The following is a 25,533-nucleotide window of genomic DNA, read 5'->3' as shown; positions in this document are numbered from 1 at the left end:
AGAGAGAGCTGGTCATGGATAGTAATGGGGAAGTTAAAGAACTGAATGTGGCTGAGACTCGAGACAAGTGTATCCATCCCACCCAAAATCCTGTAAAACCAACATGGAGAAAACAAACCAAAGAAGCTCGACCAAGGCTGAGGCATTTGTGAGTGGGGGAGAACATGGATGGAATGGGATGACTGGAACCCTGAACTGAAGCACTTTATGCTGCAACGTTTTGTGCAAGCGCCCTTCACTGTTATCCCCAAGCCTATTTCCCCCCCTACTTGACAAAAATCATAGGATAAATGCCTTCCTTCATAGGACTGCTGTTAATATGAGTGAAATAATGGCTACCTTTTGAGTTTTAGTGGCAGAAATAAGCTCCCCTTTAAAGCAGGGTTTGGGGAAGGGGTAGGTCTCCGTCCACATTTACAAGTGGGGAGGTTGTAAATGTGGACCGAGGTTTCCAACCTCAAAAAATTGCTCATGCACACAGAACAGCACACATGTATTGGTACATTCCACTCCAGATAATGTCAGTATTTCCAAAGAGCTTTTGTACCTCTGAATCATGCTGGGGGAGAGGATATAGATTTTGCTCAAGGGCCAGTTGTGTTCCATTTCATTGGGTGTATTTTTCCTATGCTAAGACACAGAAGCACGTTCAAACATTCAAGCCAAAATGTCATTTGTGCTGTGAACTTACAGCAACAGCTTGGAGACTTCCAAAGTCTATGCCACCACAAGGAGCTCTTCCCTTCATACTACAACAAAAGCTTCTGAATAATATCCCTAACGTTTCTGCTGCTCTAAGGATCCTTCTCATACTTCAAGCATCAGTGGCAAGTGGTGAACACGGTGTCTCAAAGCTCAAACCTATACAAACTTGACTACACTCAACAATGACTAGCTGGCTTGGCAGCTGCTATATCAGTTAAACATGCCCAAGCAGGGGCACTTGACCCAAAGGAACTGGTGACAAAATTTGTAAATGAAAAGGTACACAAAATGAAATTTTGATGTGCCTGATGAAATCAAAAGGACATCAATTTTTTGTGCCAAATCATTCCGAAAAAACTTTTGCATTTGAGAAAGATAATCAAAGGTGGTTGTACTACTTATTCTTGCAATTAAATAATAAGAAATTTAGCAGTTTCAAGTTTTGAGCTTGTCTTTTTTTCCCTACAAGACACCTGTTTTTCAGCACTGAAGTTTGCTTTTCTTTGCGGGGGTGCAAGTAATTAGCCCGCCTAGGGTGCAAAACAGCCTGGCGCCGGCACTGCCTGAATACTGCTGTGCAGAATGTCGAATTTGAGTGTGCGCCCCAGAGCTCCGGAGCATACAAAACCATTACGAAGACGAAGGCTATTGCCTTTACCTTCCGATGCCTGCGGCCCTGCTGCTCTGCATCCACGTGAAGCGTGGGGAGGGGCTCTCCTCTTCCCGCACCCCCCCTTGCTAGAGATTAGGCGTGTCTCTTCCTGGGACCCCCCACCCTCCTCCTGTCCATAAATAGCCAAGCCCCAGGAGGCGCGCAGACCAGAGCAGCCACAGAGCCACCGACTCCGGCTAGCTCTGCCAGTGGCGTCACAGCATGTACACCAGCAGAATGGAGGTTCCCAGGAGGGGGCGATCCTTCGACTCCATGAACACCAGCTTCGGCGAGAACCAGCTCAACAACGTGGTAGGCAACCTCTCCCCTTTGGCCATCCTCAACGAGGTAGGTGTGCGCAGCAGGAGAGGCGCTTCTTGACTTTCATTCCACTTCTTTTAGATTCCTTCCTGATCCAGGAGATCTCCCGTGGTTGGTCTACTATCTGGTCATGCAGAGAGAGCCACGGTGACTTTTTTTTTGCTTTTGATGAGTTTGTGTCTGTTTGAAAAAGAATCGTCTAGTAGTCAGATCATAGCTGCATTTTAAAATATATGAACGATGATATTTTAGGATATTGTACCGCAAAAAGTTTTTGAGCTGCTGGGAGAACATCGTTTGTGTGTGGCTTTGTATTATAAAGATAGTAAAAGTACATGAAGTACTTTGGGAATTAAGACCTCCACAAGAAATGACACCTCCTTTTTAGAAGTGGAAGAATCCCCTGTTGGGTCCACAGGAAACCTTCCTCACAATGTTGTACAATATATTCAAATTCGCTCCAACTTATGCAAAATGATAGGTATATATTATTGCTTAGTGCATATTCTGCAGCAAATTCGGCCAGCTGTGTGGTTCTGTTTGCCCTGCTCTCCCCCACTGGCTGTCCCAGTAACAAGTGATGCAATTCCACACTGAAAGGTGCATTTTACCGCATCACTTGTTTAAACACCCTCAGACAGGTCAGCTATCGGATCTAAGCTAGCTGCACACAGGGAGACTTTGTGGAGAATGAAGAGCAAGTGCTCCTCTCTAGCTGGGACTGGCAACTATCACAATGGCTAAAAAGCACACAGTCCTTCAAATGACTAGATGAGGCAAGTTTCCGTTTTAGCTCTGCAATTTGAAAACTCACTGCCCAATTGTCCTACCACAATTGATAATATAATCTGGATAAATTTGGGGCATTAATCTAATTAAGGGCACCAGCATCTCAGGAAGGCACTGTAGCCATGTAACTGAGAAAAGGTGGGCACCCATTCTTATTCTGAATAGCCATGTGGAAAGTCAGCTGTGTAGATTGATCCTTGCAGACATGTGGAGTTCCAGGGAATAAGAGATTCCCTGCCTGTGTGTACTTTGGTGTGTCCACCTTGCCCATCTGGTGTACAAGAGGTCATGACATACTGAGGAATATCTCAGTATGAGAAATACCCTGAATATTTGCAGGGTAGCGCAGATGGACACCCTTTCATCAGAGAGTGTTAAAAAGGGACCTGCAGACTGAGCGTGATGTTGCACTCAGATTCCATCCAATGTCTTACTTGCATCTTATTTATCTTCCTCTTTGCCAATGCTCATTTCCCTATCCTAGACCTCTTTCGGCTAGCTCCTGTCTTTAGTAAGTGCTAAATGTCATACAAGTGCCTTTGAACTTCTGCATCCTGTCTACAAAAAATAGGGAGATGCATGAGCAAGGCATGTGTGCTATGCTCATCACCTGATGTTACCCTTCAGCATAGACGATGAAGATGCTATTTCAGTAGGCTGCACTTTTGGGGGACTCACATCGCTTGCAGCCACTGATAGACCAGTCCTCAGTGTTAACAGTTAAACTTTTAAAAAGTGATTGACGCTGGTGGCCATTGTGGCTTCTAGTGACAAGATGTTCTGTACATGAGCCGTGTGTTTAGTGACGGAGTCCTTCATTTGGCTTACCATCTTTAATCCACTGCCTACCAATGATGACTTGAAAGTTTGTTTGTTTTGCATGCAGGTGTGAATAACCTCTCCCTTTCTAATCTCCCGACTTCGCTAATCATATTATAATATAAGCCCATCATTTAAGTCATCTGAGTTAACCTTCCCAATGGTTTAAGTCTGTCTTCATAAGGATGATCTCACTTTCCTGATAATTCCCCTTGACTATGTTTTGCTATCTAGCCAGCTTTGCTATATCGTCACCGTTGTACCCAATCCTGCTACCCCATCTAAGGTATTTGAGATACCAGGTCAAATAAATATATATTATATTGGTCAGCAACTAGCTTCCCCAGAGGGCTAGTTGGAGACAGGAGTGAATGGTGGAAGAACAGCCCCTCAGCCCCTCTAGAGGTGCCTGCCAGCAAGTTATTTTACTACAAATGCCACTTTCCCTACCCTACATTTGCTGGTGCCAGACAGCTGATTTATAGGAACCAGATTTGGCCCACAAGCCTCCAGTTGCTGCCACTGAATTTAATATATTTGTACCCCATTTCCCCAATCATTCAAAGCAGGCGTTTAAAAACCAGCCATGTAACAGAGAGCTTTGCAAGCTATAAGAGCCATATTTATAGCCACCAACAGCTAGTGGTCAAGGAGTACATGGCAAACTGAGGCTGCTGCAGTGCCCTGGGGGTCTTGCAAGAGACAGCGCCGGGGAAGCTAGCTTAGAAGGTAAGAGGAGATTTACCTCTTCTGAACCTGCCATTGATGTCAGCAGTTTGAAGATCCTGTTCTTGAGATCTGGAGCAGATTAGGGAAGAGGGAAGTCTACAGAAGCAAACTAAGCCTGTTCTTGTAATGAGAGTTTTCTGTAGGTAGCTTTGTTGGAACCAATCAACCCTATGCTGGCTGGCTGTCAAGATAGGCAAACCCAAGAGCAGGGTTCAATCTCTACTTGGTCATGTTGCTCACAGGGTGACCTTGGGCTAGTGACTGCCTCTTAGCCTAACCTACCTCACAGGGTTGTTGTGGGGATTAAATGAGGAGGGGGGAAACCATGTTTTCTCTTTAGAGAAAAAGGTGGGATTTAAATGCAACAAATAAATAAACAATAAATTTAACCCTAAGGGGAGGTTTGCTACTGATTTTAGACCCAAGTAGGTTGTACTAAACATGATGCAAGCAGGGTTGTTTCAAAATTGTAAAAACTGATCCATATTGACTATTTCCTTCCTTCCTGAGCATAAAGCCACAATTTTCTGGATCTACCCAGAGCTAGCTAAGCATTTATTGAGCAGCGTCAGACAAAAAGGTCGTAAAAGCCATTGTAAAAAGTTAAAATCATTAGTATGATCGGAATCACGCGTAGTTTAATGGTGAATTTTGGACACAGTGGAGAAGTAAAAGATCTGGACTATTATAAAAGATGCAGGAGGAAATGATTAACAATAGGACCCACAAAGGGGAGGAGGGAAGTTCAGGAGATTCTTTGGAATCCCGTTTCTATGTTGCATGTTGGATATGCGACTGTAAAATTTTAATCTGAAAAATCAAATAAATAAATTTTTATATATATTTTAAATATATATATATCAAGGAGCATCAGATGTCCTGAAAAAGAGTCACATTCAGCTCTTGTTCAGGAAGAGAACACTTATAAGCAGATTCTCTCCCTCTGAAAAAAGTTTAATAGGAGACTTAAGAATGTTTTCATCCACGTGAGGCTTAGATCTAATTTTTCCTTGGAGCATAAGCTTTTATGGATTCCTACCACAGTAAAGATGCCACGAGACTCTTCCTTGTGGCATATTATCTGTGGAAGGGCAGTTTGGAAATTTAATGAATTAGTGGTATAGGTGTAGCAGGAACAAAGGGACCTGTTTAGTTCTTCTTCATGAAGAACTAAAGAAGGCTTGGTGTAAAGTTGTGCCACCAAAAGTGGATGTAGCTTGCAGTAGATTCTTAGAAAATGTCATTGTCACGCAGTACCGCTTTAGTAGGGTGCATAAGAAGATCCCTGTTTGGATCAGACCAATTTAGTCCTGTATCCTGTTCTCACAGTAGCCCACAGGATGTCTGTGGGAAGTTTAGTACAGTGGTACATCCCACCTCATAGATCCCTTTCAGCAACTCCACATTCAAAACACCCACATTTCTGTGCAAAGAGAATCTGATTTCTGCATGTTGAACCAACTGCATGCCTCAAGCAAACTTGGATAGCTTTTATTTCTTAGTTTAATTTCTAATGCTGCTAAAAGTTAGCTTGTCATAGAAAGAGATTACAATGACGGGAGGGAGGGAGGGAGGGAGGGAGGGAGGGAGGGAGGATAAGTGTGGACAGAAGAAAGGCTTTAAGATTGGTGATTGGGAGGAAGGATGACAGAAACGCAGAGCTGAATACGGCATTTAAATTTTGCCTACTGAATACTGGAGGTCCACTGTGAGCTGCTTCTCTGGCTTTGGGGCCTTCAGATGTTTCCAAGCTCATTTCTGAAACAATGAGTAAGAAATCTTCTTTCATTTTATTGTTATTTTTAAAATCAGTATTTAAAGATGTCCATTTCTAGGCAAGAACTTAGACTTGACATTTCTCAATGGAGGTGATGGGATACACATAGCATTGTAATGTAGCTTGGAAGGTCAGATGTGCTAATGTGAGAAGGAAGTGCACTGTGGAAACTAGTCCTTAGTGATATTTTTAATAATAATAATACCCTGCCCATCTCCCTGGGCTTCCCCAGCCACCCTGGGCAGCTCCCAACAGAATATTAAAAACATGATAAAACATCAAACATTAAAAACTTCCCTAAACAGGACTGTCTTCAGATATCTTCTAAAAGTCAGATAGTTGTTTATTTCCTTGACATCTGGTGGGAGGGCATTCCACAGGGCGGACGCCACTACCAAGAAGGCCCTCTGTCTGGTTCCCTGTAACCTCACTTCTTGCAGTGGGGGAACAAACAGAAGGCCCTCAGGGCTGGACCTCAGTGTCCGGGCTGAACAATGGGGGTGGAGACACAGGTATACTGGGTATTTAATGCAGGTTAAGATATTCAGCTTGCCACCTCTTCTCTCTCTCTTCATATAATCCCTTCCCAGGTATGGAATTGCTTTGAGGTGCGGAACTTGTGGTTCTCCAGATGTCATGGGACTACAACCCCCATCACCACTGATTATTGGCCAGACTGGCTGGGACTGATGGGAGTTGGAGTCCAGCAACACCTGGAGGGCTGCAGGTCCCCCATCATTGGTTCAAGGTACACAAACCTTGTGTTTATTTCAACTATTAGATGTGCTCATGAAACACAAGTCTTTCCTTCAGGGCATACAGGGGCGAAGTGATTTAGGAGATGGTGGTCGTCTATTTGCCTCTATGAGTGTTTGTGGCCTGCACTGTCTGTATGTAGGGCTGGCTTTCCACTCCTGGCAGGGGTGGGAAGATGTCTGTAGGCTAGCTTGGGAGAAGAGTATTTTCTATTTTAACGGCCACTTCCTGTGCTTCCAGCTCTTCACTACAGCACTGAAACCACAACAGCTAGAGGCTGCTATGTAGACTTGTTAGTATAGTTGAAACAAAGCGATAGCTAGGGTTGCTGAATGACCGGGCAGGGAAAAAATAGCACAGCCTGCCTTTGAAAGTAGCTTGCTTTGTAGAAATCAACAGCTGAAGCTCTTCCCAGCATGGACATAAGCCTTTATCTCCTGCTAAGAAGGCCAGCCCATCTCATTTTGATTCCTGGGGTGCAACAGCAAATAGTGTCCTCTCATCCCACCATGTTAAAGGACCAGCCAAGGCCAGCCAGCACCTGAGGCAGAAATCAAACAAGCGCCTCTTCTCCTCCCTGGCAGTTAAAATACAATATCAGTACATTAAATAAAGAATTTTCTGCCCTTTCATGGCACCCCATTCTGCAGCCTAAGGGAGACAACTTTGAACCTAAAAAAAATAGGTTAGAATCATAGAATCATAGAGTTGGAAGAGACCACAAGGGCCATCGAGTCCAACCCCCTGCCAAGCAGGAAACACCATCAGAGCACTCCTGACATGGTTGTCAAGCCTCTGCTTAAAGACCTCCAAAGAAGGAGACTCCACCACACTCCTTGGCAGCAAATTCCACTGTCGAACAGCTCTTACTGTCAGGAAGTTCTTCCTAATGTTTAGGTGGAATCTTCTTTCTTGTAGTTTGGATCCATTGCTCCGTGTCCGCTTCTCTGGAGCAGCAGAAAACAACCTTTCTCCCTCCTCTATGTGACATCCTTTTATATATTTGAACATGGCCATCATATCCCCCCTTAACCTCCTCTTCTCCAGGCTAAACATGCCCAGCTCCCTTAGCCGTTCCTCATAAGGCATCGTTTCCAGGCCTTTGACCATTTTGGTTGCCCTCCTCTGGACACGTTCCAGTTTGTCAGTGTCCTTCTTGAACTGTGGTGCCCAGAACTGAACACAGTACTCCAGGTGAGGTCTGACCAGAGCAGAATACAGTGGCACTATTACTTCCCTTGATCTAGATGCTATACTCCTATTGATGCAGCCCAGAATTGCATTGGCTTTTTTAGCTGCTGCGTCACACTGTTGGCTCATGTCAAGTTTGTGGTCAACCAAGACTCCTAGATCCTTTTCACACGTACTGCTCTCAAGCCAGGTGTCACCCATCTTGTATTTGTGCCTCTCATTTTTTTTGCCCAAGTGCAATACTTTGCATTTCTCCCTGTTAAAATTCATCTTGTTTGTTTTTGCCCAGTTCTCTAATCTGTCAAGGTCGTTTTGAAGTGTGATCCTGTCCTCTGGGGTGTTAGCCACCCTTCCCAGTTTGGTGTCATCTGCAAATTTGATCAGGATGCCCTTGAGTCCATCATCCAAGTCGTTGATAAAGATGTTGAATAAGACCGGGCCCAAGACAGAACCCTGTGGCACCCCACTAGTCACTCTTCTCCAGGATGAATAGGAACCATTGATGAGCACCATTTGGGTTCGGTCAGTCAGCCAGTTACAAATCCACTGAGTGGTAGCATAGTCAAGACCACATTTTACCAGCTTCTTTACAAGAATATCATGGGGCACCTTGTCAAATGCCTTGCTGAAATCAAGGTAGGCTACATCCACTGCGTTCCCTTCATCTACCAGGCTTGTAATTCTGTCAAAAAACGAGATCAGGTTAGTCTGACATGACTTATTTTTCAGAAATCCATGCTGACTATTGGTGATCACAGCATTCCTTTCTAGGTGCTCACAGACTGTTTGCTTAATGATCTGCTCCAGAATCTTCCCTGGTATTGATGTCAGACTGACTGGGCAGTAATTATTTGGGTCCTCTCTTTTCCCCTTTTTGAAAATAGGGACAACATTTGCCCTCCTCCAGTCTGCCAGGACTTCGCCTGTTCTCCAGGAATTCTCAAAGATGACTGCCAGTGGTTCTGAGATCACATCTGCCAGTTCTTTTAATACTCTTGGATGCAGTTCATCTGGCCCTGGAGACTTGTTTTGAACTTTGGGTTTGTTTTGAACTTTGACTTAACTCTTAACTCTGCTTGCCATCTGCATTATTTTTAGATCCACAAGTCCAACTACACGATGAATGATGACAACAAAGAGAATGAAGACAATGCATCTGAAAGGGGGAGAGCTGCCGTCATTTTTTCTTTAAAAAATGAAGTTGGAGGGCTTGTGAAAGCCCTAAAGCTCTTTCAGGTAAGCAGTCCAGTCCCTGTTCTGTACAGCTGGTACAGAGTAAAGATAGCAACAACCTCTGTAACGGCATGATGAGTTTTGCTGCTGTATTAAGATTTTAGATTTTATAAACAAACAAATGCTAAACCTAAAATAGTATGACCATACAACTGTGCACTCCAAATGGAGGTTGAGATGAAATCCCGGAATCTGATCTGAAGGACTGAACCTTAAGGGTATTGGAGAAGAATTTATTTGTTTGTTTTGTGTTTCAGACACCTCTGAAAATTTGTAACTTACTCAAGGCAGATTTGCACATTATGTGGAAGTGCTGATTCCACATTTCCAGGGTAATGTGCCAAGCGGGCAAGTTGTAGGTTCCCTCCTCCCTGGGAGAGATGCTTCCACTGTTATTCCAGGTGTCCCTGTAACTCACTATTACACATGATGTGTAAAGAAGGCATTAGAACGGTCACTTTTGTGGCAACTTCTTACTAAATAGTGCACTGCTTATTATGACTAGTAATTTAATGTTGAAGTCAATCAACCGCTTCTCTGGGGGAAAGTAAAGAAACTGTGCCTATGCACTTTCTAGAGGAGGGGTGAGACCTGGGGCAAATGTAGCCCTCCAGGTCTCTCTGTAGTCTGCATCCCTCACTGGCCTTGTTCTCTGCCCTCCTGAAGTGCACATGGGCAGCCGTGGCTTTAAGCCAGAAGTGGGTGCTTCAGTTCTCCTACTCTGGTACACAAAAGAGAAGGAGATATGATTGGTGCCCTGCACAAGCTTGAGGCTAATGCAGGCATCCCCAACCTTCGGCCCTCCAGATGTTTTGGACTACAATTCCCATCATCCCTGACCACTGGTCCTGTTATCTAGGGATCATGGGAGATGTAGGCGAAAACATCTGGAGAGTCGCAGGTTGGGGATGCCTGGGCTAATGCATACATTCTCTTATTTTACTCTTTGCCTTTATACGTGAATTATCAGGCTGAAAATGAGAAGTATCATCATAAGGTTATTCACTATGGCAGGGAGTGTATTCAAAGTGTAGATTATTTTGTGTTAATTAGTATGTTTGATGAACTATATCAGAGGAAGGGGCGATTAGCAGAGATTTTGGTCCTCGAGTGCTATTGACCAACGAAAAAAATTGTCTTTCTTATCCATCAGGAAAAACATGTGAACCTGGTGCACATAGAATCTCGAAAATCCAGGAGACGAAATTCAGAGTTTGAGATCTTTGTAGATTGTGACAGTAACAGGGAACAGCTTGAGGAGATCTTCCATCTCTTGAAATCCCATGCCAATGTGGTATCTGTGAACCAGACAGACAATTTCCTCGTACAGGAAGATGGTAAGGAAGAAAATAAGAATGATTTATTAGAAGTGCATGCCCTTTGAAAGGTGTGATCATGTGCCAGTGTTTGTGGTGCTAGATTTTAAAAACAATGTCTTGTTTTTTTATTTAGAGAGGCTTCTCCTTTTTCTTTTCTTTTCATCTAATGCACTTTCAAAGGATGGTTTACAACAGTTTAAAACAGATTTCCTTCTACTATGGGAGGTTTAAAAAGAAAGATACATATATGGGAATGCTGGGCAAAGTGTACCTGTGTTTAGGAAGGGAGCAGCATGATTTTAAATATAAATTCCTCTGAATCCATCTCATAAGGCTGTGATCCCATGAAAAATTAGACATGCCCAATTTGTCACAGATACCTCTAATTTGGCATAAGATTGGGCTTCCCCATGAGGTTAGGAGTTTCAACCCAAGTGCATGGAGCTTGATTCACAACTAGGGTCCATTTGATCACCATAGGAGGAATTTGATGGCACACTAAGGCAATCATTCCATCAGGGCAATTATTTTGGCTTTCCAGAGGGAATAATCCCCCCCACATGCTGTTATGTTATGGGGGTTCTCCCGAAATTCCCTCCTGAGCCAATGTTGAAGGCGCAAGGGGAAGAGAGACAGAACGCACAAGTGGAAGTCCTTGCGCATTAGCTAATCCTGCTCTATATTTAGAAATGAAGTTTACCCTATCACAAATTTTCTATTGGTTTCAAATGTTTTCTGCCTGCGTCCTGTAGCCTGTGCATTCCCTTACTTGCTTGAGCCATCATACTAATGGGGATTCAAGAAGGTCTATAGAAGTCAGATATGATTTGATGAATGGGGTTTTCAGGAACAGAGGACCCTGCCTTAGGAAAAGGGAGCTGGGCCACAGGAGCTGTAGGTCCGTTCTGTGACCTATGCAATTCAGAACACTATTTCACTTGGTTTTTGTCTCCAGCACTTGTAGCAGTATGAATAGCCATAATGCAGTAGAACAATATCCATTTCTCGATACAGGGCCTGCAAAATTATGTAGTGAGCAAACCAAGGATATCTGCCTCTTTTTCCTGGGTCTCCCCCAATATGTGGGGTTTCTGGTTATTTGGGTTTACATTTGAAACTTGTGACTTTGGTTTCTTCTCCTTTAAAACCTTTTCATTTTTGAACTACAACTCCCTGAGGATTGGCCATGCCAGCTGGGACTGATGGGAATTGGAGTCCAACAGCACCTGGTGGGGCACAGTTTCCACACTCTTGAGATTTTAAGCCTTTTCCTGTAAGCAACACCTGAGCCTCCCCTTTTTTGCCTTATTTGGCAGCAGAGGGTTGAAGGTGTGAGAGCAACAGCTAAGCTGAATCCCTGATGCAAGCACTAAGAGCTAAACTTATTTTCTTCCCCTGTTTTTAGTATCGTTGTTCCTTTTGCCATATCTACCACAGGAGGAAGTGCCCAATGTTGTGTGAAGGTCAGATAGGAAGATGTTCTCTTCTCCTCTTGACATTAATTCCTCAGAAACTAGATTTCATTTTCTAGCGGTCATAGCTGGCCATAAGAACAGTTTCCTTTTTGTAGCAAGCTTAATTTTATTAATAGCTATGTGGGTTTTATTCATTCCGTAGAATTTTATTAATAGCTATATGGGTTTTATTCATTCCATAGAATTTTATTAATAGCTATATGGGTTTTATTCATTCCATAGATATGGAAAATATCCCCTGGTTCCCTAAGAAGATCTCGGATTTGGATAAATGTGCAAATCGTGTTCTAATGTATGGTTCTGATCTGGATGCAGACCATCCAGTGAGTAGATTCATATTTCTCTCACAATATTTCTGTTGCCTTTAAAGAGCTCCTCAAAACACTTACTTTGAATATCTGGATATCTGATACTTTAGACTTGTATTCCAATATCAGAGTTTGATGCACATTAAACATACTAACATGTCAAACATGATAATACTGAGCTATAATTGTACAACCTGAATTTGACAGTATGTGATTCAATCCCATCTGAAAACAGCAATAGTCAAGAAGCATGCAGAATGAAGAAAAATTTCCCTCAATTTCGGGGTGGTGGTGGTTAGGAGTAGAAACATGTTAATCACAAAGACTGACTTGGGCTTAATTTTTTTGTTTCACTTTTAGGGTTTCAAAGACAATGTTTATCGCAAGAGACGGAAGTATTTTGCAGACCTGGCTATGAACTACAAACAGTATGTGTCAATCTTTGTTAAATGCTCTTGCTAAAGATGGGGCAGGAACCTTTCAGGGCCAGGGACAAAGCCTTGGAGACTTGTGTATTGGTAATCTGACAAATGTGGAGGTTGAGAATATATTGTGGATCACAGAGTATGCCAGTCAGCCAGTTTTGCTTAGCTCCTTTGCCAATCCAAGCTAGAGTTCAGCACAGCAAAATAAAGCTTTCCTCCCAAATCATTGCAGTGACCCTACAAGACCAGGCAAAACCAGTTTATGTTGTTATTATTGGCCAGTCCAAATTCCCAAGCAATGATGCACAAATTGAAGGTAACACTAGGACTCGGAAGTGTTATTTGATAACAAATGTTTCATTACTGACAAACGTTTCTGAAAGTCAACCCTTGATTCTGCCTTCTCATCATAGTGGCGACCCAATTCCAAAAGTTGAATTCACTGAGGAGGAGATCAGGACTTGGGGCACAGTATTCCGAGAACTGCATAAGCTCTACCCAACCCATGCTTGCAGAGAATATCTTAAGAACCTGCCTTTGCTAGCCAAGTACTGTGGGTACAGAGAAGACAACATACCCCAGCTGGAAGATGTGTCACGTTTTCTAAAAGGTAATGCACAGGCGTCTATCTGACCAGATGTTTTTGCTGAGGCAATGCTACCATTTTAATAGGACAGACACAGCCAATGTGGTGCCCTACAAATGTTGTTGGACTACAACTCCCATCAGCCCCAGCCTGCACCACCAGTGGTCAGGGGTCATGGGAGTTGCAGTCAAATATATTTTTCTTGGCTCCCTCTGCAATATGGCTTTGATGAAGAACAAGATGCTAGAGATCTCCATGTGTTTGAACTGCTGCAACATGGGTGTTTGGTGAGGGGACTTGGCTGGACATTTATCTTCTAAATTTGCCACCATCTTGGTTTTTGCAGAGCGCACTGGATTTACTATCCGCCCAGTTGCTGGATACCTCTCGCCCAGAGATTTCTTGGCAGGTTTAGCCTTCAGAGTGTTCCACTGCACTCAGTATGTTCGACATAGTTCTGACCCGCTTTACACACCAGAACCGTAAGCAGCTATTTTTTTATTCTTATTCCAAATAACATGTACATTTATACTTATTCCAGGAAAGTGTACAGTGGTGCCTCACAAGACGAAATTAATCCGTTCCGCGAGTCTCTTCGTCTTGCGGTTTTTTCGTCTTGCGAAGCATGGCTATTAGCGGCTTAGCGGCTATTAATGGCTTAGCGGCTATTAACGGCTTAGCGGCTTTAAGAAAAAGGAAACAAACTCGCAAGAACTCGCAAGACGTTTCGTCTTGCGAAGCAAGCCCATAGGGAAATTCGTCTTGTGGAACGACTCAAAAAACGGAAAACTCTTTCGTCTAGCGAGTTTTTCGTCTTGCGAGGCACCACTGTACTCATTTTGAAAGCTTGGTGTCAATCAATGAAATCCTTCTCCTGTCTACTCAGAAGTAAGTCCCACTGAGCTCAGTGGGGCTCACTCCTAAGTAACTGGGCATAGAATTGCAGCCTAAAGCTAGACTTTATGACCATTTTACAAATCAACACAGAGTAATGCTCTCCTTTTCAAACATATGGATCAAATCTGGTTTATGTTAGCTCTCGTAAATTGGAGGTGGGGGGGCAGGGAACGGTGTTGAGAGCAGAGAACTTGTAACTGAGGGCTGTCAAACATATTTAACACAAGCCCAGCTCTCACAATGTGAATTACTTCCACTTATTTTAGTACAACTGAAGAATCAAAATAAGTTTAGGATTTCTTTTCTCTGAGATCCTTAATCTAAGAACCTAGGATCTTAGCCATTTCATCACCATGCTAAGCCTATTACTAAGCCTATCTTAGCACTCTCATCTTCATTATCATGCACATTTTTGCTACTCCATGAGCTTGACCATCCTAATAATCCTACCTTCTGCACCTATTGCCATCCCCACAACTCCAATTCACATACATTACACAATTTGCAATAATGTAGGCACTCCTTGGGAAGGCCCATTTCATGTCATCTTTCTCCTCATTTTTTGTCAAGAAGTAGTAGTTCAAACTGGGCATGCAGGCTTCTAATGTAGAGTACCCATGCCACTTCAGTAAATAAGTAATGATTACATTGGCAACCACCTCCTTCCTCTCAGGAGCTCAAGCTGGGGGTATGAAGTTTTCCCCTTCCCCATTTTGTCCCCACAACAATCTTGTGTAGTAGGTAAGGCCTGGCAGATTATGACTGGCTGAAGATCAGTCGAGTTTCATAACTGAGTGGGTTATGAACTGAACTGAATCCTGATCTCCCAGATCCTAGTCTGACACTCTTAACCACTGCACCAAATTGGCTATGTCCATGTGTCATCATTTCCACCGCAGAGAAGAGATTGTCAGGCTGAGTATGCATGTGTGTTGGCCCCATGTAAAATCCCCCACTCTCTGTGCTCTTGTAATTACACATGCTTACCAAGTTTCTAAACCACTTTGTGTACCTGGCATATAGCTCACGTGCGCTTATGCCCCACCAAGCGTGCTGATCTCTCTGTTGTGCTATGGGATACTTGGAGGTTTTACTCCTCAATTGTTATATATTTTTGGCAGTTATTACCTAATTACCGTATTTTTCGCTCTATAACACGCACCCGACCATAACACGCATGTAGTTTTTAGAGGAGGAAAATCCGTAGGCATGCCACCCGTAGGCATTCCCTTCATAACACGCACAGACATTTCCCCTTACTTTTTAGGAGGAAAAAAGTGAGTGTTATGGTGCAAAAAATACGGTATATTAGATGCGCTTGCTTTTACACATCAGCTGTAAGGGACAAACTACTTGGATCAACATTAGCTTGCTTTTCCTGTTTTCCAGTGATACCTGCCATGAGCTTTTGGGCCATGTACCTCTTCTCGCTGAACCTAGTTTTGCCCAATTCTCTCAGGAAATTGGCTTGGCTTCTCTTGGGGCATCTGATGAAGCTGTTCAAAAGCTGGCAACTGTAAGTAAAGGATACAGGCCGCTCTGTGCAACATGTTCCTCATTTCTATGGATACTACCTCAGTGATTCCATCTTGTGTGTGCCACCATGGAAGAGGCCCTTTCTGTAGTTTCCACCTCACTCAGTGAAGTTACCCAGAGGAGGGCCTCTAATGCACCACTTTTTTTCTCATGGCCAAAGTAGAGAAGCTGTCTTCATACTGAACAGTGTTGAAATTATATTCCATTTCCTGGCTATACAAAGGGCCTTGGCTCCTGAGTGCCAGCATTTCTTAGGGATGAACTGAGGGTTTAGGGGTTTTCTGAATCCGAAGTCTGGGTTGTTTTAAATTGCAATTAATGGATGATGGTGCAAGTCAGGGGTATAAGGGATTCCACATTGAAGGAGAAATAACATTCATGCCTACTCTTCATCTAGGAAAGGGAGCATGAAAACACTTGTTGCTTGAGTTTTATCAAGTTGCATCTCTGTCAAAGGCTCACTGTGTTGCCTTCCTTTTTCCTCAGTGCTACTTCTTCACAGTAGAGTTTGGCTTATGTAAGCAAGAAGGCCGGCTAAGAGCCTATGGAGCCGGATTACTCTCTTCTATCAGTGAACTGAAGGTAAGCCTTAAAAGTCTCTTCCAACTACAGTCAATGGGTCTTCAGAGCAAATTGTTCAAAATTGTCCTTCTACATTCAGGGAATGCTTTTCACATTAACCTGTCTGCCAAGATGGTCAAATTATTGACTTGAACTGACTGGTCAGAACATAACTTGCCAGTCTTAAGAAACAAACAAAACACACTTCACGGGTTTCCAGTCAGCTTGCAGACACACTGTAAGGTGATAGGTTTTGGTCTAGGCCCTAGAGAGTAGTATACAGCTTAGGACCAGGGTCTCTGAAGGACACACTGCTTTCATGTATATCTGCCAATTCTGTAACGTTTTCCTGAGAACATAAATTCATGACATCCATACACTTGACACCTTTGAGGTCCCAAATATATGCAAAACCCAATCTTTGTCATTTTGTTCCGTCTGACCACCAGCATGCACTGTCTGGAAATGCCAGAGTCAAGCCCTTTGACCCCAGTGTCACCTGCAAGCAAGAATGCATGATTACAACGTTCCAAGAAGTTTACTTTATTTCTGAAAGCTTTGAAGATGCAAAAGAAAAGATGAGGTAATTTTGCTAAGAGCACCTGGGAGATTGAAAGGTGTCTTTCTTTATCCACCTTTGTGGGGGAGGGCACACACACCTTAGTTATTATTCTCCACCACTACCCCTTTGCGGTCGAGAGCTTGGCTAAACAGTTCTGTGTGGTGGCTAAGAGACCCAAGGCTCAGCCATGAATCTGAAAGTGCCCTGATCAAGTTTTACCTCTGTGGAGACTTGCTAAGTGGTCTTAAACAAGCCACTATCTCTCAAACCCCACTCTGCCTCCCTGTCCCCAACATGGGAGTAAAATAATACATTTCCATGCTGTTATAAGAATTATAAGATGAGGTATGTCAAGAACTTAAAAACAGTTGTGTCACATCAAGGCTTGTGTGAAACAGGTTTAACACCAGGCAGCTCCATTATCTTATCCCAGTTCATTTGTTTCCCTCCTCTTTCCTGAGCTGTTGTCCCTGGATCTGACCATTCTCAGCATCACATCTGACAGCAGTTTTTCCTTGGAGTATCATTTCTGATGAGTTAATGCAATTCTCTTTTGGGTTTTTATGTACCAGTTATAGCGGTACTTGAGATATTGTAGCACACACATACAAGGAATGGTCCTTGGCTGCCAGCTACATTGAGAAGGTGTAAGTGGGCTTTCATTGGAAATTTACTCCCCCTTTTCTTCCATCTGAACAGAGAGTTTGCAAAGACAATCAGGCGCCCCTTTGGAGTGAATTACAACCCATATACACAAAGCATTCAGATCCTGAAAGACACAAGGAGCATTGCTATTGTGGTGAATGAGCTACGCCATGAACTGGACATTGTCAGTGATGCCCTGACCAAGATGGGCAAGCAGCTGGGAATCTAACCTCTCCAGTGATCATCAACCATTCCACACTTGGCACCTATGGATTATGTCCCATTTTAGACATGGAAATACTCTTTGTGTGCTTTACCGCCCTGTGATCTTTGGATGAAGGGTGGTATACTCAATAAATGAATGAATAAATAAATAAATTAAATAAAGTAGGATGCCATTTTCCTAAAACCAAAGGCTGAATCATGGGGAAATACTTTGTTTTTGAACTATGCTCCCCAGAAACATTCATACCAATATTTGCATACTATTTCCCCCTTTCTCTTTTATGGCTCACCCACACACTCAGCAAGTTGGAAGGATTGCAGATGCTACTTACTTGTGGACATAGGAATAGTTACAATGAAATAGGCAAGTGGTTCCATGTAGTCCAATGAGGGCTAATTCTAGCTGCTACTGAAGAATGGATAGAACTAGAAACCAAGATCTAAAGAGGACCTATTGCCACCCAGTCCAGGGATGACTCCAGCTCCCATCATCCCTGACCATTGGCTATTCTGCTGGGGCTGATGGGGGCTAGAGTCCATCAACACCTGGAGGCCCACAGCTTCCCCATCCCTGCCTCCAATCAGGTACAGCATGTGCCATCATGTTTCAAGAAGGATTCAATAGCTATTTCAGTTGAAGGATGAAGACTATAATTCGATGCACACTTGCGTAGGAATCAATCCAAACGAATACAGGGGGGTTTATTTCTTGAGTTGCTCTGCACGTGCCATTTCTCATATTAGGTTTCCCAATATACTTGCGTCTGGATACACTTTTACTTGGAGAACAGGGATCTCCTGCAGGAAGCTGTATCAGTGTCGTTTCATCCCATTATATTCGCATTTGGCTCCGATGAGCGCCATCCAGCATGGCCAATTTTCAAGGTTGAGGGAAGCTACAATCCAGCAACATTTGGTGGGCACCAGGCTAGTTACCCCTGCTCTAGAGACTACACAGTGATGAATTTATAGCAAAATGAGCACAAATTAGGAGAAAACAGCTTTGAAGAGTATTTTAGCCCTCATGCATCCTATAGCCTGCTCCAACCTACACCTCAAAAACCCCGTGTTTTTGTACTATGTGAAGGGGTAGAGGGTGGTGTAGTTGCAGAACAATGGGAGGGACAGTGACTTGCTACAGAAGAATCTGCTCATTGTTCCAATTTGTTCTCAAGATGTCAGGAGACAGAGGCTCATTGGAATTACTTCTGAACTGCATATGCCTTCATATTTAGATAATCCTTACTTTTGTCTTAACTTAGAATTGGTTTTTAGAAATCTGAAACTTAAATAAAATCATTGCAGTTGAAACAACTGGAAGTAACAGATTAGATTTTCTGGGCTTCTACAAAGAGTAGCATTTCTCGAAATAAACTGGATTATGCCATGTCTGTGCTTTTTTATTAGACATTTTTGGGTCTGTGTTATGTTTGTAATGCAAGAGAAAACATTGTACTATTAAATGAGTATTTGCACCTTAAACTCTAAGACTTGGATTTAAAAAAAAACTTTGAAGCCGGTTGTAGTTTTGCAATTGACCTTGATGGATCCAAGAATTCACTTAAAATCTAAGTAGATATATTTTCAGGATACTTAAATATTTATATTCAATTTTAGGATGTGTAAACTTCGTCATCTGTGTTAGTAATTTCAGTGAATTTACTGTGGTGCTAGAACTGTTAAGTAGCCAGAGTGCTTAGCTAAATGATATTTCTCCCCATTTTTTTTCTATTTTCAAATTAAAAAATGAACTTCAAGCAACACACTGCTTTGTGTTATTTGTTAGTTGGGGCCTGGAAAAATCTTGAAGCTGGGTGGCAATAAAATTGTGAGTGGGATAATGTTGTTATAACACTACCCTAATCTCTGAGCAGTATGAGATTGCAGGGGTGCCAGGAGCTAACACAGGGTTTGTGTTTCCTTCAGAATGAGGTACATAGATGTGTAGTCTTTATGAGATATGGTTTATTTACACAAATATACAACATGAGCCTAGATGGAGGGGTTCACAGCATTAACACCCTAAGAGGGCATTGGTTTCCCCATAGCCGCATCCTTGGATTCAAACAGAAATCAAACATCACTTTTGACTCTCTCACTTCCCAGCTTGTAGCTTTTCTTCCTGCTCACACCACACAACTCTCAACTCTGGCCTTTGACTTTTTAACTATCAGTGATTTGAGGGAGGGGGCCCACTCATTTTCTGTCTGGCACAGACCCACTTCCTTTGTTCCCTTAATGACCCATCATCTCACCACAAAGTTAAGTCTGGTTATTTCGGAAATTTGAATCCTTGATTAGATTTTAACGCTTGCTGGATTCAGAAATTACCCCTTCATGCTTTAACCAGTCCCAAGTTTACTAAATACATTTGACTGTAATTTCCCATAATACGTTTTTGTATGCACTTGTTTTACGCAAATTTCAGTACAGTAGTGCTTCTCTAGTGGAAGAGACTTCCTCTGAAGGTGGTGGACTCTCCTTCCCTGAGAGCTTTTCAACAGAGGTCGGATGGTCATCTGCCAGGGATTCTTTAGTTGTGATTCCTTCATTGCAGGGGGTTGGGCTAGATGATCCTTGAAGGACTCTCCCAATTCTACCATTCTGTGATTTCCCCCCCCCCCAAGTAAGAACAGGGAAGGCTGGGCGTAGATAACAGGGAAGACCCAACACTCCAAACCCAACAACTCTCCCCAGTGCTAGCCACTGAGCAGATGCAGAGAGAGCAGGGCAAACCAAAAAGGCGCGCGGTATTTCCGCTTCCACCAATCAGAGCCCGACTGCAAAGGTGCGGGGAAACGCCAACCATGCCCACTTCTGACGTCAGTGCGGGCGGCCTGAGGCGAGATCCATGGCTGCTTCCGGGAGTGGCTCCTCCCCTTTTGCGACGTTATGGACGCCGTGCGCGAGGAGCCGACCCAGGCGCTGTTCTCTTGGGTAAGTGCCTGTGGCGGCGCCAGGAAAAGGGCGGAAGCGGCCGCCCTACGGGCATATGTGGCGGGCGGGCGGGCGGGGAGGGAGGAAGAACGGAGCGAGGCCGCTCTTTGCACTTTACTGCTGGTCGGGTGGGATGATAATGCGCTGGTCCTCTGCAAATAAGTTTCACGGGCTCCGGCGGCGCTGCTTTGAGCTCGAATCGAGCTGTTGACATGGTTTCCCCACACACATCGCACCAGCCTCCCTCTCCCCTTCCACCGCCCTGACGGATGTTATTGGCAAACCCCCGTCTCTGAAAGGACCCGTCGAAATATGCAAGGCGCTAGTCGGATTTGCTGTTTGGTGTTCCCCCCTCCCACTTTAATAAAACTAAAATAGGAGCAGGCTCTGTGACAGGGTCGCGTGACAGGCAGCAAACCAACAGGCGAAGCTCCATGGCTTCAGCTCTGCCGTTTTAGGCGCACATGCAGTGCCGCATTTACGTATAAGCTGAACAAGCTATAGCTTAGGGCCCCACTCTTGGGGCCCCCAAAAAAAATTAAAGAAAAAAAAACCGGGATGCACATTTCCAAAATATAAGATAAAAAAGAAATAAAATAAAACCTACCTACAGCAACAGTGTTTTGAGTTGTGTAGGCTCCTATGGTGTAAGTAATGGGCCCCGCCTGCTAGTCTGCTCCCTAAAATATCACTGGTTTTAGATACCTATTAGGTCCATAAATTACCAGATACCATATATTCAACACAAAAAACAGTGACAATTTGTTGTTGACAAAGGACAGCTGGACATATAAAGGGCCCCATTACCTTCAGTAGCTTAGGGCTTCGTCAAACCTAACTGTGGTCCTGCACATAAGGCATCCCAGATTCTCTCGCTTGGAACAGCTAAGCCTCTTGTTGAGTCATCCTGTTTCGAAAGGCATAAGCTTCTGCTTGCAGGGAAGACAGCAGAGCCCACTGCTCACAAGCGTGAACTAGGAACTCTTTGTTTATGTTTTAAATCCACTTTAGACACCCCTCAAGCACCAAGAAGAACACACCTGCTGAGAGGAGGACCCTTCAGATGACTCAAGTGAATCTTGGGTCCCCGTAAGGTGTTTAAGCCAATGCTGCTCCCTGTTGCCCAGGGATGGAAGTGTCTTCTGATTTTCATGGCCCTCCCATCCTGGTTCTTTTGCCCATGGCTTGTGGGGAGTGATTAAAATGTTTTGCTAGGCCTTGGTGTCTGTCCATCTGCCACAGTAGAGGCCATTTTTATTTGCCCTTAGAAATTCGAGGTATAAACAGCAGCATGTCTCTGGGAATGTGAGTCCCCTAATCCTAGCTAATATCCATGCGTTGTGGAGAACAGAGCTTCTAAGTCATCGGAGGTGGATTTATGGATAAATTCTCCAATTTAATAATTAAGCACGGCTGTCTGTCCCTACCCACTTGGTGTAGTTGTTAGGCGAGTATTCCAATAAGATCTGGGAGAGTTAGTTTTGAATCTCCATGAATCTTAGCCATGAATCTAGCCACCATTTCACAGCCTAATCTACAGGGTTGCTGTTAAAATAAAATGGTGAAGGGGAAGACCATGTGCCACCTTGATCTTGTCAGACAGATGAAATATAAACAGATGGCAATGTGCATTATCTCACTTAAAAATGTGGCTAGCCAGCCTTGTGTTTCAGGGTCCTCCTCATTCTGCTGAGTGGGTGTCTGCCCTAAAGTCTTCTCCCCATGCCATTACTGTACTATAAGTAATGCATGTGACATGCCTAGGTATAATTCTGGTGGAGCTGAGCAAACTGAATTGAAATGGTAAAGAGTTTTGAGCATTGCCTCCTTAGCTTTAACTTCATGTTTGCACACATGCCACAGCTGTCCAATAAGGCTAAATATTACAGGATATATAATGCCTTCTATTCTACTCTTTGAGCAGCTAGTCTGTTTCAGAGAGCATAAATATTTCTCAATGTGCAAAAAAAGCCAGGATTATAACCACATGTCAAAGCAAGCTGTTAAGACTTGTGGTTCTTATTAAACAGTTTTTCTGTATCAGATATGAAACTTTGCAGACAGGCTTAAATCAGCTTCAAAAAAAAAAAAAAAAAAGGTGGCCCTGAAGACATATGCAAAACCTGAGATGGCTGGGATGTGCATATGTTCCTCCCATTTCCAAATTATATCTCATTAGCAGCATTTATATGACTTCAGAAATACTTATTAGGATGACATATGGAAATGCCCTAAGGTGGCCAAGATTTGTCTTGCTGGATAACACATAATGACATTTCATTGTAAAGGTAATGGATGGATGTTGTAAAATATATGTGTATTGGATCCTGAAATTATTTTTCAGAAGTACCTTTCAATGAAATTGATGTGACTTGCTTCCAAGTAACAGCCGGATCGAACAGATGCCTGCCAGTTTTATGCTTCCAACTGGGGGGGGGGGGGTAGTTGAATATGAAATGCACATATACTTAGCCATTCAAAAGTGCCATTGGCAAGAATCTTAAAAGATAGAGCTCTCTCCCTGGGGAGAAAGCCCAAGGGCTAGTGGTTCTAATGAGACTTATGTTACAATAAGGTCTAGACTGATTTGCACCATTGACTTCCTGAGTCCAGGAGACTGTAAAATCCTCAGCTGCAAAGGACAGAAGTATATATGACTGCTGTAAAAAAAAATCTTTCTGATGCTACACTTGGACTGATTATGTCAAACCCTTTGCAGGATAGTGCAACAGTTAGAATTGCTTCAGGCAAGTCTCCTTCCATGTATAATTTCACTTAATTACTTTTTCATCCTTATTATTGATTTTTTTTTAAAAGAGTGGTTTGGTCTCAGTACTGCCACTGCTCATACCATTAAACTTTGAAGGATTTCCTTTCAATGCAACAATGTGCAGACCAGAATCTGCATGACGTGGAGAAAGTAGATAGGGAGATTTTTTTCTCCTTCTCTCATACTAGAACTCGAGGCCATCTAATGAAGCTGAATGTTAGAAGATTCAGGACAAACAAAATGAAGTATTTTATCATGCAGTACATATGGAATTCATCCCCACAGGATGTAGCAATGATCACCAACCTGGATGGCTTTAAAAGATGTTTAGACAAACTGATGGGGGACAAAGCTATCATGCCATCATGGCTATGTTCTACCTCTCCTGTCGGGGACAGGATGCCTCCATACCAATTGCTGGGAATCAGGAGTATGGAGACTGCTGCTGTCCTCAGGTCCTGCTTCTGCGCTTCCTATACGAAACTCGTTGGCCCCTGTGAGAAGAGGATGCTGGGCTAGATGGGCCTTTGTTCTGATCCAGCAGGGCTTTTCTTATGTCCTTAGGGAGCAAACAGCTATGGACAACTGGGTCTTGGTCATAAAGAAGATGTACTCCTGCCCCAGGCCCTTAAAGAATTGCCCTGCAGTCAGAAGAACATCACAAGTATTACTGGAGGAGGAGGACATTCTGTAATTGTTACTGGTAAGAAACTGGCATTTCTGTTTCCTGCCCATAGTATACTTGCAAGACTTAATTTTTTAACTCTGTTGTTGATACCCATATACGACTTCATGGTTGCTTAAATTTCTCTTTCCATCTTTCTTTAAAATGAGATGATGAAATGCTCTTTATGTCATCAAATGGTGGATAAGGTTTTTGGATTTTTGCTGCTTTGCTGTTCTTCATCATTTCTTTTGTGTGTGTGTGTGTGTGGAGGGTGCTGATGAGCTACTCAGTGACTCAAATAATGGTAATGAGCTAATTTAGGACAAATCTGCATGAGACTTATTTTGGGAACAGATTTTGCATGTGCTGGGGCTGCATCTGTGATGGTCTCCTAGCTGTTCAGCACGGAGCTTGTGCTGTTTAAGTTGTAAAGTGAAAGGCCCCAGTTGAAGCCTTGGAGACGTAACTGTAGTGTTCAGTGTTGTTCCCCAATGTGATTCATTTTGTCTTCGGACTGCCTAGTGTCGGGATGAGGGACCTGTGCCCCTCCAGATGCTGTTGGACTCCTATAAGCTCCATTCACCATGTGAACGGATGGTGTGACTTGGAGCCCGACAACATCTGGAGCATCACAGGTTCCCCATCACTAGCCTAGTGCTTCAGTCATTTCTGGAGTACAGTTCTTTAAATGAGAAAGAGAGGACTGTGCATTGTTAGTATGAACACTCCCTCATGTTTTCTGGACAAATAACAATTATTGGGCCTTAAAGTGCCAGTGAATATTGGGTCAAAATATGCATATGTTTTTATTTTGCATATGTTCCTGATAGTATTTGTTCATTTTGCAGACACTGGAGAACTCTTTTTATGTGGCCAAAATAAAGATGGGCAGTTGGGACTTGGTCATACTGAAGATGTGGAACATTTTACATTATGCCTTTCCCTGTCTGGTTGTCCTGTTGTACAGGTTGCCTGTGGCTGGGATTTTACCATCATACTTACAGGTAAATCTAGCAACTAGGCAGAAACAAGTGTTACGTGATGTGAAAGCTCCAAGCTTTATCCGGGTCTCCATAACTGTTCAAAAGCTTTACAGTGAGCTATATGTAAAATCACAAGGCTATAAATTGTTGACTTTTTGGAAATGGAAGACTGTGCATTCAGTCGAGTGCTGCTGTAGCATAATGGTTAAGAAAACGAGCTGTTAGCCAAGACAGTTAGCCTTGACCTTGCACTTGCCCCATGGCCTTAGTTTCATAGGGCACTGTGTAGCAAAGATTAGATCCAGTGAAGTTTGGAAGTGAATGGGTCTTAAGTTAGTAGTAGTCTTATTCCATCGCCATCAATGAGGCGTAGATGTGACTTTTAATAAAAATGAACCTGTTTCTTACTAGTGGGGAAATGGACTCCAGTGCCCTAGGTATCTCCTTGAGGTAAACAATAGAAATGTGAAGATTTCCAGTGCTGTTCTATCTTGCAGGAAATGGTCAGGTGTTATCTTGTGGGTCTCATTCTTTTGGGCAACTCGGAGTTCCTGATGCCTCAGGAGGAAATGCTGTCCCACAGAAAATTAAGGTGAGGTGCTATCAGCACAAACTTTTAAATTCACCATTATGCCCAGTTGTAGGATGATTCCTTCCATAAGCCA

The 25,533-nt window shown here is 43.2% G+C and overlaps 2 protein-coding genes across 6 annotated transcripts in view; both read left to right on the top strand.

The window, feature by feature from the left end:
- The first annotated feature begins 1,486 nt into the window (after positions 1-1,486).
- On the top strand, positions 1,487-17,858 carry TPH1 (tryptophan hydroxylase 1). Of its 2 annotated transcripts, none has more exons than XM_053393017.1 (11): positions 1,487-1,669; positions 8,838-8,975; positions 10,126-10,309; positions 11,989-12,089; positions 12,435-12,502; positions 12,913-13,109; positions 13,432-13,567; positions 15,372-15,498; positions 16,005-16,100; positions 16,529-16,662; positions 17,341-17,858. In XM_053393017.1, the coding sequence occupies exons 1-11, from the start codon at positions 1,580-1,582 to the stop codon at positions 17,513-17,515; spliced, it is 1,446 nt and encodes a 481-aa protein (XP_053248992.1). In that variant the 5' UTR covers positions 1,487-1,579; the 3' UTR covers positions 17,516-17,858. The 2 variants fall into 2 exon arrangements, with proteins under 2 accessions (XP_053248992.1, XP_053248984.1); XM_053393009.1 differs by having other exon boundaries at positions 1,488-1,705.
- Positions 17,859-20,354: 2,496 nt separating this feature from the next.
- Positions 20,355-25,533, top strand: part of SERGEF (secretion regulating guanine nucleotide exchange factor) — an 87,991-nt gene continuing 82,812 nt past the window's right edge. For 2 of the 4 annotated variants that reach the window (XM_053392974.1, XM_053392965.1), the window contains exons 1-4: positions 20,355-20,448; positions 23,783-23,921; positions 24,734-24,889; positions 25,366-25,460. In XM_053392974.1, coding sequence (XP_053248949.1) covers positions 20,404-20,448; positions 23,783-23,921; positions 24,734-24,889; positions 25,366-25,460 — 435 coding nt within the window. In that variant the 5' untranslated portion in view covers positions 20,355-20,403. Of the gene's footprint in view, positions 20,449-20,533; positions 20,791-21,459; positions 21,617-23,782; positions 23,922-24,733; positions 24,890-25,365; positions 25,461-25,533 lie in introns of those variants that run through there. The other 2 variants (XM_053392986.1, XM_053392995.1) reach the window with 2 other exon arrangements.

Source organism: Podarcis raffonei, chromosome 1, assembly GCF_027172205.1.
Source record: "Podarcis raffonei isolate rPodRaf1 chromosome 1, rPodRaf1.pri, whole genome shotgun sequence".
Classification (NCBI taxonomy): Eukaryota; Metazoa; Chordata; class Lepidosauria; order Squamata; family Lacertidae; genus Podarcis; species Podarcis raffonei.
The sequence above is the reverse complement of the archived record's forward strand: the minus strand, read 5'-3'. Positions and strand labels throughout refer to the sequence as shown.

Coding starts and splice junctions, on each gene's coding strand:
- TPH1 (XM_053393009.1), top strand. CDS start 1,580: ATGTACACCAGCAGAATGGAGGTTCCCAGGAGGGGGCGATCCTTCGAC. Junction 10,310..11,988: donor TTTCCTCGTACAGGAAGATG/GTAAGGAAGAAA, acceptor TTCATTCCATAG/ATATGGAAAATATCCCCTGG. Junction 12,503..12,912: donor CTGGCTATGAACTACAAACA/GTATGTGTCAAT, acceptor TTCTCATCATAG/TGGCGACCCAATTCCAAAAG.